At 43.6% G+C, this 12,915-nt stretch overlaps 1 protein-coding gene across 1 annotated transcript; it reads left to right on the top strand.

Annotated features, from left to right (window-relative positions):
- Positions 1–1,623: 1,623 nt before the first annotated feature.
- Positions 1,624–9,626, top strand: LOC118213049. Its single transcript, XM_035391659.1, has 15 exons — positions 1,624–1,628; positions 3,829–3,853; positions 4,471–4,510; positions 5,040–5,113; positions 5,225–5,305; positions 5,560–5,721; positions 5,835–5,927; positions 6,248–6,409; positions 6,803–6,934; positions 7,153–7,243; positions 7,649–7,787; positions 7,950–8,049; positions 8,612–8,682; positions 8,812–8,909; positions 9,149–9,626. Exons 1-15 carry the CDS (start codon positions 1,624–1,626, stop codon positions 9,172–9,174), a joined length of 1,299 nt encoding a protein of 432 aa, XP_035247550.1. The 3' UTR covers positions 9,175–9,626.
- The last annotated feature ends 3,289 nt before the right edge of the window (positions 9,627–12,915 follow it).

The raw sequence follows: 12,915 nt of genomic DNA on the forward strand, positions 1-12,915 counted from the left end.
CCAAAGCAGTATTTCCTCAATTCTTTCAAGTCACTTGGCCCTGTGTTTTGTAAACTTAGCATTTTACAATGTCAAAAATGTGTTTTTTATGAGATATCATTTATTTTTGCAAAGCGTTTTATTATGAGAGTGAGAAATGCAAAGTGACCCTGTAAGAAACGGTTGTGGATTATGGGTATCCTTTTGTGAATTTGTACAGTCTGATGAGCATGTACCGTTTAGCAGTTTCGGTTTGCTATATGTGTAAAACAGTGGCTGTGACAAAGGGTGCGGTGGCGTAAGTGTAAACGCATCAGAAACGCAGGTGAAATATGGCCAGTGTCTGTACTCACGGATTTGACAGCCATCCAACGACCCTTAATTGACAAAAGAATCAGCAAGCCCGTAGAATTAGAGCTCCCTAGGTCGCAACTTGTGTACCCTGTCCTTTTTAAAAAAAAGAAATACATTTTCCGTAATGAAGTTCATATGGGTGGCCGTGAGTGAGTTTTGGTAAAGCATAAATATAAGCGTAAGAAAATGTTAGTGTAAAAGAGGAAATTATCTGCCTGAGGGCGAGGCGGGATTCAATCCTTAAACCGGAGGTTTACCAGTCTGTGACTTTGTTAGTGCAGCACCATGACATAGCTATGCAATGTGTGAAGTATCATTAGCAAACCTGTCCGTGGTTTTAAAGAAGAACACAGGCGAGTAAGCACAGAAGAGCTCCCGTTGAATCCATATGGCTTTGCAATATTGTAGCCGGTTAATAACTGAACGTGCAGACGGTACCTCATAATGCAGTGTATACGTTCGGTGAACGGCGGGTAGATATGGTGCAAAAGCAATAATTGAGAAGTAGTAGAGAATTATTAGTGAGGGTAAAAGCAGGTTAAAGGAAACGTGTTCCTAGCTGGGCTTGAACCTAGGATCCTAAGACTGGGACCTTGCCCACTAGGCCACAGGCAGACGAGCTGTTTACACTGGAAATGTTTCGGAGTAAAAAGCTATGGGTATTTTGCGTGTGTATGCGAGTTTTTGATTGGGTCGTGTAGGTGAAGATTTGGCTGGTGTCGGTAAAATGTCCAATGGGGAGACATGTTGTTAGTGGGATAGGCAGCAGGAAAAATAAGAATGTGAAGAAGAAGAAGAAGAAAGACAAGAAGAAGGAGAAGGAGGTTTAACAGGTGGTTGGACGTTGTATAGCTTTCTTCCTCTGCTGTCTGCATCCCACTCTTGCTGCCATTGAAGATTCAGTCTCTCACTGATGATGCTGCAGCACTCCATCCTGCCAAATGGCACCTGCACATCTACACTATCGCTACCTAAACTTGACTTAGCTACCCTGTCTGCCACCTCATGGCCCTGAACCCCAACATGCGCTGGCACCCATAAAAACCCCACACTACATCCCTGCCTCTCCAGTTTAAAAACCATCATTAAAATCTCCCCAACTATGTCTATTCTAGCTCTTCCCCCCTCACCTCCCCCCAATGCCATCAAGTCAGATAATTAATCAGAGCACAAGACAGCATTAGCCAAACCCCCTTCTTCCACCCACCACAATGCCCACAAGAAAGCAACCAGCTCATCAGAGAATATTGATATCCCATCAGGCAACCTTCTACTCTGTCAGACTTGTACATGGGGTACGTATAAGCAGACTCCCACTCTTCTGCTTTCAGGATCTCTTGAGCCATCAGTATAAATACTTATATAGTTGCCCCACCTATTCCTAAGGTGATCCTTTACATATGCTGCAACATTTCCTATTTCACCTTTCTGTATTAACTCTTTTATTGTTAAGTCCACATCAACCTCTGTCCACATCCATCGAGGGGTAGGTGGTCTGCATACAGAGGGCCCTACCTTTATTCCATTAAATCCCAGTTCCTCTGAGTAGCTTTCATTTCACCAACACATTCCTTTTCGTTGTTTTCTCCTTTTGGGTCTGAATCTCCTGCCTGTGTGCGTTCTGGGGTTTGTGTGCGTGAGCTTCCATCAAATCCCAGATCCTCTGAGTATTTAATTACGGAATTTATATAGCTGCCCATGCACACTACGGAATCACGTTCAATGTTCAGCGAATATTGTGATCTGGATGCAAATTATTGCACTGTTGCCATTTTCAATTGTGTGTCTGTAACACGTTAATATAAACATAGCTTGCATTTCATCAAAACATTCCCTTTCATTATTTTCTCATTTTGGGTCTGATTCTCCTGCCTGCGTGTGCTCTGGGGTTTGTGTGCGTGAGTGTGTTCAGCGTGGCTACGTAGGTATGAGTGTGCGTGCACGAGTCAAAACCGTTTTTAGCTGAACAAGAGGTAGGCTGCGTGGAGTCCAACTCCGGCTGATAAATGTTTAGAAAAGTTGTAATTTGTGATTTGAACGTGATTCAAATTATTCTTGTAATTTGTTCAATATAATATCCGGTTCATTCTGTGTAAATCCTGTCCTGTCAATCTGAAATCGCTAACCCAAGTTTTTAATGAATTCGTTTTGGAGAATATGGGCTAATGTTAGAATGCTGAGTTCGTCACCTAGCTAGTATAACAAACTCCGCCGTATTTGCGGTCTTTCCTCGTTAATTGTATTCATTATCTTCTTTCTATCCGTCTGTCGCACACACACAGCTGATGCTTTTGTACATTTGTATTTGTCACAGGTATGGTGATGTTTCCCTGTGTTTAAATGTTTCTTTTGAAAACGTTTCTGAATCTATTTACTGTACAATGAAGGGCTGTAGTCTCATAGCCTTATAATTCATTCACACCAGTTTAGCTATACAAGTTGAGTCTAGCTGGTGTGGTTGCTATGGTAACACTACAGCGTTGTGTGTTAATGTCATTTTTAGTGCGTCTAAACTTGAAATGTTAATGTCAATTGATAATGTGATTTTCTATTTTTCTATTTGTTAAAAGTAATGAAATGTGGGTTTTCTGGTTACCTGAGGTTCAGTGCAACATATATAAATAGTCTATTCATTTGATTTTATTTGTTATTTTTCATATTTACTATCCTAAATGTCTGGTGTTTGACTATTCATGGTCATACTTATTTTTATGTGATTCATATTGTAATAGTCTATGCAATTGATCTTTATTGTATCAAATTAGTTAATGAGATTATACCATATTGTAACTTGGAGTTCCAAAAAAAAAACGCTTTTAACTGAACAAGAGGGGAGCCAAGTCTGTCGCACACACACAGCTGATGCTTTTGTACATTTGTATTTGTCACAGCGCGGCTATGTAGATTTTCAGTAAAGACCCAGAGACCCATTTCTGCCTCCTGCCTCTTTATTGCTACAACGCCAGAACACAACGCGGAATCACCATCAATTGGTGTAACACACCGGTTATATGTCTCCTAGCATAAGCCGTGTTAACATAGGCTACCTGTATTCCGTGTGTTTTCACATCAAACCGGGAAAGTATCAAACAGACCAGCAGAACTTTACGCCGTGAAAATCGTCAAATTAAAATTTAATTGAGGAATGGGTTGTGTGTACCTGAAAGGGAGAACTTATCACGGAGGCCTGTGGTAACAATTCTTACACTGCTACTTTGTGATCGAAAATGACATATAATTTGACTTCATGTCAACCAAAATGCCTGTTTCTGGAGGAGCATTTATTTATTTATTTAGTTAGTTATTTATTTGTTTGTTTGTCATAAAGTACAGGGCGTAGCGTGTTTTAATTTAGTAAAAATGTAAAAATTGTATCTTATTTCTGGCATAATGTCGCTGTTAGCCCATGTCCAGCGTAAACGGCGCACCGTCGTCCAAGGTGCACTTTAATCACAACACCTGCGTGAAACTGCTTTCCACATTGTTCTTATGAAGACCATCCGAAAACCCTCTAGGACAGGTGGGTAAAATAGCCTACCACTCCGTACTATAGGACTGGGGATACAACTGGTGCCATTCACACCTGTTCACCGAAGCAAAGTTTCAGTTTCTAACCATTTGCAACGTATTTCTTATCCTGAACAGGGTCTAGATGCACGTTTCTGTTGACACTAAATTACTGCTAATTCAATAGGCTACTCTGATGTATGTAATTACTTAAGTTAGGTTATTAATAGTCAATAATGGCGAGTTTACAATTATTGAAAGAAAACCGAGGATGTGGTCAAATACAGCAAACACTGAACGACGTTTAAGATGACGTAGTATGTTGACAATCGTGGTTAAACCACGACGGGCCTAATTATTATTTTTCAAACTTCAGACACTACTGTTACCCCTACAGTGGCAACTGTGACGCAACAGTATAACGATGACATCTCATACTTCAAATTAGTTCCAGTTATATATATTTCGCAGACTCCACTTGTTTATTATTATTTGACTTACTTTCTTCTTTCAGTATTACGCCTGTTTGATACGCTTTTTGAAATACCAAGGAGGGACAGCCTAAATATAAGTCCTGCCATCATGGCAGGAATTCTTATGCGATTCCTTCTGTTGGTTTTGCTTTTTCAGTTAAACCACGTACCGCGATTAACAAACAACACGCGTTACGGTGAGTAGACTATTTTAGTCTGGCGAATTTTTGCGCTGTGAATCACAATTTTAACAATAATAAAATTTATATTTTAATGTTATATACCCTTCTTTGCGAAAGGTGGCGCTGATGAATCATGTGTCTTAACTTCAGCGAATTATCGAACTTGGTACACGCCAACTTTTCACGTAACTTTTTACAGACAAGTTACCCTACTTTACAGTACGGTAAAACTTACATCCGGGTAGTTGGTTAGCTGTCATTAGATCAACCAGGTGAAACGATCTATCTATTTGTTATGCGTAAATAGCCCAATGACTTGACTAGCTAGCAAAACTCACCATCGAATGTGGTCTTATTATAGGATAAACTAGCCCTATATCTACTACCTTGTATCACTTGTCGTGCAGAAACCACTAAAGCAACTATGCGGTAAACTGGTTGATGAACTCAATCACGATGTGATGTAGGCGGAACCTTTTCATCTTCCTGTGGACCTGCTTAACATTAGCAGTGGTATATAACGTCATTTCCTCCCTCTCACCAGCGTTACTGTGCCAAGGGGATGAGGCTTACAATGAAAACTCTTCCCTTCTTTCCTTTGACACCATTTTAGGAAATGTAAGTAGGAATTCAGTTCGATACATAATAATGTAGTAACCTTAACGTGTCATATTTGTGTTGGTGAACATCAATTCTTCATTTTCCATTTCCTGTTTTATGTACTAACAGGGTGTAAACCAAAATGTATTTGGACCTGGACTGGGTGACCCTAACGGACCCAGTGAAACATATTCTGAGGCTTTTGTGGAGGTAGGCCACTGAGGAAAATTTGCTTTCATAATAATCTAAATTTAAACCAGAATGCTAATGTTAGCACGTACCCACAATTCCCTGTGTTTCCTGGCAAATATCCTCAGTTCCCTCTGCATCCTGGCAAATACCCACAATTCCCTATGCTTCCAAGTTGCTCATGAGATATGCGGCTGTTAGCCATGTTAAGATGCATCAGGTTGTTTGTTCAGATAATTTCAGGGTTTTTTTGTTCATCTTTTTTCCCCTTTTAGGAAACATCCTTTGCCCATGCCGGTCGGGACCCGACCCCTCTCCCCTCTGCTGTGGCGCTGATTGAGATCGCCCCGGCACAGGAGTCCGTCTGGCCCACCTTTACGGCTGTCAGACGCTTCTTCCACCAGACTCTGGAGCGTTTCCACACTTACCTGAGAGAGGTGAGCATTAAAACTGCCTCCCACAGAATCAATTCGGGTAGAGGTCATGGGACTGTGATGCAGGTTCCTGTGATTATAATAAATACAATTACAATAACTTTATTTATTAACAGCTTTTTAGCCAACTTGGCTTTGGACTTGAAGCACGAGACTACACCAGACCCAGTGAAATATATTTCTCTGACAAACCTGAGACCGTTGTGGAGGTAGGTGCTGTGAGAAAGTGTTTTTATTCTGAAACCCTTTTTTTTTTTAAAAAACAGATTCCCAGGGTTACCAAATACCCACAATTCCCTCTGCTTTCAGGCAAATACCCACAATTCCCTCTGCTTCCAGGCAAATACCCACAATTCCCTCTGATTTTAGGCAAATACCCACAATTCCCTATGCTTCCCAGCAAATACCCACAATTCCCTCTGCTGCAAGTTGCTCTGGAGATGTGACCATTAGTCCTGTTAAGGCCATTGGGTCGTTTATTCAGATCATTTCAGTTTTTCTTCAGTTCATCTTTTTTTCCCCCTTTTAGGAAACATCCTTCGCCCATGACAGTCGGGACGCGACCCCTCTCCCCTCTGCTGTGGCGCTGATTGAGATCGGCCCGGCACAGGAGTCCGTCTGGCCCAGCTTCACGGCTCTCAGACGCTTCTTCCACCAGACTCTGGAGCGTTTCCACACTTACCTGAGAGAGGTGAGCATTAAAACCTCCTCCCACAGAATCACTTAGGCTAGAGGTCATGGGACTGTGCTTTAAGCTCAACAAGATGCAGGTTCAAATCCAAGGTTGGATTCTTATTGGATAAATAATTAAATATCCAGCTGTATAAGTGGATAGCATTATATGCCAAGTACGTAAATGATAGTGAGTTATATTTGTGTAGTGAGCTCTGATTGGCATTTCATGGGCTCAGAGAGCAGGTGTTTACTGAGCTCTGATTGGCTGTTCATGTCCTCAGAGAGCAGGTGTGTACTGAGCTCTGATTGGCTGTTCATGTCCTCAGAGAGCAGGTGTGTACTGAGCTCTGGTTGGCTTTTCAGGGGCTGAAAGGACAGGTCTTTTAAACCTTGTTCTTTTTTCCCTAAGCTGATTGGCAGCTTGGCGGAAAAGTGGCAGCCGAACTCTGCCCCGCACGAGTGGAGCATCCAGGTGTTGTCCGTCATGGCCACTGTGGAAGCTGTCCTGATTCTTGGCAGCGTCTTCATCTCACGATACATTGTACGTTTTGAAAATGTTTCTTTATTAATATCTTGGCACTGTTAACGAGAGTGAAAGGGGATGGGCCTTTGAAAAACACTGTGTTCTGATCAGGCTTAAAGCAGTCGTGTGAGCCTGTGATGACAGTATATCGGCTGCTTGTGTTTTGTTTTTTTTGCTGTAGTTGCAGGTACACACAGGTGAAAGGGTTGTGATTGGTTGCTGTGCTTGCCTTACAGGTGAAGTATGCCTTCCGACACACTGAGGAGGAACTAGACCGGGTCTACGGGAAACTACTCAATCAGCAGAAACAGACTCGAGCTGTGGAAAGTAAGCTGTCATGTAGTGCATTTTGTCTTACAGCACCAACACAGCATAATGGCGGATTAAAAAACACGTTTGCCCCTCATTTTCAACCAGGAAGTGCCACAATGTTTTGTAATTTTCGTGCCATTGAGAGTAGAAGCTTATCTATTACCACGGCAACGCATCAAACGGGTGAAGTTTTAGGCTAAAGTTTTAATGTTTCTGGCGCCATTTTGTTGATTGACAGTGCAAATTTCTCACTGCCACGCCACCCCTCCCAGTGCATCCCTGACGGGGACTTAACGCATCAGCGCACAAGAATCTGTGCGGCGTGCGCGTCTCTCATTGCGGTCCCCAGTGCATCAGGCAGCCTGGGCAAAGCGGTTCCCTGTGAGCTGACCTGTGGCCGTGTTTGTGTGCGCACGCCAGAGCGAGTCAAGGAGCTGGAGCTGCAGCTGCAGGTGTACGAGCGAGAGAGGGCGTTCCAGGAGCTGCAGGTCCGAGAGGCCCAGGGCCACCTCAGCGCCATCGACAGGAAGTGCACACAGAGAGAGCGCGCCCTTAACCGGTAAGCAACGGGCCGCTGGAGTGGGTGGAGGGATAGAGGGCCGCTGTGCGTGTGGCACGTGGCTCGGGGCTAGGGCTAGAGCTGCAGAACGAGAGGTCTATTTTGCAGGAAGCTGGCTCAGGGCAGTGTAAGCCTGAATCTTGTGTGCTCGCTATTTTGCAGGAAGTACGTTAAGGAGCTGGGGGAAGCCAGAATGATGCAGGAACGGGAAGAATTAATGGCTCACAAGTGCAAGACGAAGAAGAACCATCAAACGAGCCCGGTGAGATAGCAAGCCTGCGTCTGCTTCACACGCCCACCTGACAGGAATCACAGTTCCGCCCCTGAGTGTTAAATGAAGGTCTCCTTCAACAGTTTGTTCCCTGGTTCGGTAGTCAAATCCTACATTCAGCATTCAAATGATGCTGGTCATAACCCTCCCATGTGACTTGGTTCCCAACCCTGTTCCTGGAGATGTACCGTCCTGTAAGTTTTCACTCCGACCCTAAGAAAGCACGCCTCATTCAACAGCTAGAGATCTTGTTCTGCTGCTAATTAGTAAGAGTCAGGTACACCAAATTAGAGTCCAGATGGAAACCTGCAGGAGGGTAGATCTTCAGGGACAGGGTAGGCAACCGCTGCTTTAGACTGTTAAAAAAAAAACAAAACACAGCATTAGGGTCAGCCCTATTTTGTCCACCCTTCCACGTTTCCGGTTACCTCTTCCCTGTGCTCCCCCGACCGTGGACCTTTTCACCGGCCCTTCGCAGCCTCGGTTTGGTCCCCCAAGGTCGGTGGAACACGAACGTGACGTTTGAACCCCTCTGTTCGCTATCCCTCCGCAGGCCGCAGAGGTCACCCTTCAGGAGGAAGCGCTGTCGTTCCAGGTCCGTGAGGCCGCGAGGGCTCGCAGGCAGTGAGTGCTCACCCCCAGGGCCGAGGGGCCCTTTACTGACCAGAGTCACGCGTGCACACAGAGGGAGCCTCATTCCGAGCCGCGGCGTTTGCCTGTTATGACACAAACCCTTTTTTTCCCCCCCAAAAGGCTGGCTCAGATGAAATCAGCGATGGATGAGGTGGACGGACTGGTCTTTGATTCCACGGCACGCTGTTCTAAAAGCCAGACTCCCCCTCCCGAGACGGGTGAGCGCGTTTTCCCAAAACCCGTTTGCAGCGTGTTCCTGTACATTACACCTGCCTGAGGGAGCCCTTATCCACAGAGTCCCCACTGCACACCTGGACTGTTAGTTAAAGCTGTATTTCATACTGATATCAGGAAGTGTCTTCATTCTGCAGTTCTTAATGTTCATAGAATGACTTTCCAGGTCATTCTGAGCTTTCTGTCTGATCACTGTATCTTTCTCTCTCTTTCTCTCTTCCAGACACTCAAGGCACACAGACTGATTGATGTGTCAAAACTCACCGAACACAGGTGTAGCAGGCTCCTTACCAATCAAAACTCACTTAACACAGGTGTACCAGGCTCCTTACCAATCAAAACTCACTTAACACAGGTGTACCAGGCTCCTTACCAATCAAACCTGGTCTACCAAGCTTCTTACCAATCAAAACTCACCTAACAGAGCCGCACCAAGTTTCTCACCAATCAAAACTCACCTAACAGGGCTGCATCAAGCTTCCCACCAATCAAAACACACCTAACAGAGCCACACCAAGCATCTCACCAATCAAAATTCACCTAACAGAGCTGCACCAAGTTCCTCACCAATCAAAACTTACCTAAGAGCTGTACTAGGCTCCTCACCCATCAAAACTGATCTAACAGAGCTTAAAATCCAAATGAGTGTCATGTAACTGAACTATTTCTCTCTCAATAAAGCATTGTCCAAAAAAATGAAATGGTTTTGTTGTTTTTTTCCCTGTTTGCAGAGTTGTGAGAGGTGCTGTGACTTTGCTGCCTCCCACAGAATCACTTAGGGTAGAGGTCATGGGACTGTGCTTTAAGCTCAACAGGATGCGTGTTCCTATGATTATAGTATTAACAATAACTTTCTTTATTAACAGCTTTTAATTAGGACTTCTACCACCCCACAACTTTTTTTCAATCACAGAAGAAGCCATTGGGTAATTCAAACATCAAAGCAAAATACTGCATGAAATAAATAAGTATTTCCTCTTAATTGAAGCTGTATCAAACACATTTGAATAATGACTACCATCTGGTTAAAAAAATTTTAAAAAAAAACTTTTTAAGGGCAAAACCCTTAGATATTTTGCAACATAATACATTTGTGGCTATTAAAATGGCTACTGATGATAGCTTTCATTTGATTAAAATATTCAATACATTTTTGTTAAAGGTAAATCAATTATAATGTTGTAGAAGTAGTAGTAGTAGTAGTAGTAGTAGTAGTAGTAGTAGGAGCAGCAGCAGCAGTAGTAGTAGTAGCAGTGATAGTGGTAGTAGCTGTCATGGTTCTGGGTGGTAGTGGCTATCCTTGGCCACTGGAGGGCATCCTTGTCACTTCTTTCCCCTGTTTGGGCTAATTGGGATCACTTGCTGTAGTTCCTATTTAAGCTCTTGCTGGCCTGCAGTCAGTGCTTTTGTGTCAACTTTGGTTACACGCAAGCCGGTATTCTGTCAGTGTGTTTGTAACATTTCAGTGCTGTAACAGTCTCTTCTTATTTTGAAGAGATCTCTGTTGTACTGAAGGCTGAGATTTAAGGGATTATTTGCTATAATTGCACAATAATCTCTTACTTGGCATTGCATTTTGGGTGTTTTTCTATCAATCCTCATTTCGAGGGCTGTTTTCTTTAGTTTTCACCTTCTTTACACTCTCAGCTCTTTTATGAGATTATACTCCTTTTTTTTGTTTGGTTTTGCCCTTTTGGCTGGGTAGTTTTTTGTTAGTATTTAACGGCCAGAGGAGTATATTATTCTGTTCTGTCTAGTTTGAATACTCCTTGTCCTTTAGTTCCTTGCACCCTTTCACGGGTAGACTACTTAGTCCTGTATACCTGGGATATTCTCCCTAAGGAGTACTTAATTTTCTGTTTGTTTTCTTTGTCCCCTTCCTCTCGTCTTCCGAGACCTTGTGGTTACTCCACCCTGTGTGGATAGCTTTCAGATTCCCGTTCAGTCGCGTCTGGTTCTCCGAACCCCCCACCCCCCCTTCACAGAGGCAGCAGCAGCAGTAGTAGTAGCAGCAGTGATAGTAGTAGTAGCAGCAGCAGCAGCAGTAGTAGTAGTTGTAGCAGCAGTAGCAGTAGTACTAGTAGTAGTTGTAGTGGTAGTGGTAGTAGTAGCAGCAGCAGCAGTAGTAGTGGTAGTAGTAGCAGCAGCAGCAGCAGTAGTAGTAGTAGTAGCAGCAGCAGTAGTAGTAGCAGTGATAGTAGTAGTACTGGTAGTAGTACTGGTAGTAGAATTATATTGATCCCACATTGGGAGATTTCTTAGCTAGAGTTATACTCTGGTATTCAGATATACAGTAATTGCAGAACTGCAGGACATTACAGACAAACACAACACAGCACAGCACAGCACAAGTGTACATTCTCACAGGTAAGCCAGACCGATGAAGGCTTTGTTTTACTTAATTCCAGAACCTCATTACTGTGGGAACCAAATATCTTTTCAGCGCCTCAGTTGACATTCTTGATAGAGTGAACCTATTAAAACTGCTTCTGCACTGCATACGATGAAAAGGACGAGAGATACTGTCCAGACTTTGAGTTAGATTGTTTTGGCACTATCAGTAGGTGAAGGAAGCCTAAATTGATGGTTCCCGGGTGGCATATCCACCAGGGACACTTGTTCAGTGCTGTGAGGTGACCTCTGACCCACAATCAAATCTCAGCTATAGCTGAGAGTTCCCGTCAGGTGACGTGCAATCAGCCAGAAATTCACCAAAGGTGGGTCGGAGGGATTCATGAATCACAGTATTACACTAATTGATGAATCACAGAATTAACGCAAGTCACAAATCACAGAATCAAACTGAAGATGAATCTGTGACTCAATGTTGAAGTGAACAATCCAAGCTCACTCCACATAGTGCTCACACATTCCAGGTAGGCCTCTCGGACCTGGAACAGGGCTCCCGTCGGCTTCTCTGTGACCAAGATGACATCCCAGCATGCTCTGGGAAACAGGAGCAGAGATAGTCAATCAGTGAGCAAGGTTTCCAACGGCACCGTTTCCTGTCCCTTGGAAAAGAGATTCAGCGAGGGGCGTTGACCATGAATATTCAGGCCTGGAATGTGTTTTAGTTCTAAATGACTGAATGTTTGCAGGCAATATTTTATACAGTAAATTAATATTCACGAGCACCTGCTCGCAGGTTTCAGAGTGAGAGACGCAGGGGCGGACCTGTCACCTCTCCTGGTGCGGCGTCTGGGTTACAGCGGTAAAATGAGACCGCACTGATCATGTGACACCAGCTACGCTCCGCCACATCCTGATTCCGCTCAGTCCCACCTTAAAACAAACAGCCACACCCTCCCCAAATCGCACACCCAGGTCCTGCACCGCGTCTGAGGGATTCTATTGGCTGTGAGCCAATCAAGTACTCTCAGTTCCCTTATTCACTGTGTTACATATGACTGTACTCGCGCCCCAGTCTCCAAAACGATGTCATGGATTTAACATTGTAGAAAATCATTGAGCCTCATTCACAAAACTTCTCTTAAATTATTCTTACTTTCGTTCTTTAAAATGTTCGTACGAAAAGCAAATATAGGATTTGTGACGTGCGGACCTTGGTTTCTGTGAATATCTCAGGTACATGAGACGATGAACGCTGACTGTTTGTAAATTTTATGCACAATCCCGTTCGTGATTGGCGTAAGGAAGCGGATATGAACAAATGCAGATAAGAAAAAAATGATGAATGCCGAAATGTTCATGGAAACGTTCTTACATACAGTTTACGATCAAATGCGATCATACGCAAGTTTTGTAAATGAGGCCCATTGTTCTATTGCCGAGCCGATCATATAAGGCAAGTTATGCTGTTCTCAGTAAACTTTTTTATGACATTTTATGCAATTTTTGTCGCCTGTTTATAAATCTGGATGTTTGTAAATGAAAGAAAGTAAGTGGCCAAGTCTAGCAACATCCAGGAGAGAAGCTGTCCATGCTGTAGCAGTCATCAAAGCCCGAGTGTGTTGTTCTTACAGGAACTTA

Source organism: Anguilla anguilla, chromosome 14, assembly GCF_013347855.1.
Source record: "Anguilla anguilla isolate fAngAng1 chromosome 14, fAngAng1.pri, whole genome shotgun sequence".
Taxonomy (NCBI): domain Eukaryota; kingdom Metazoa; phylum Chordata; class Actinopteri; order Anguilliformes; family Anguillidae; genus Anguilla; species Anguilla anguilla.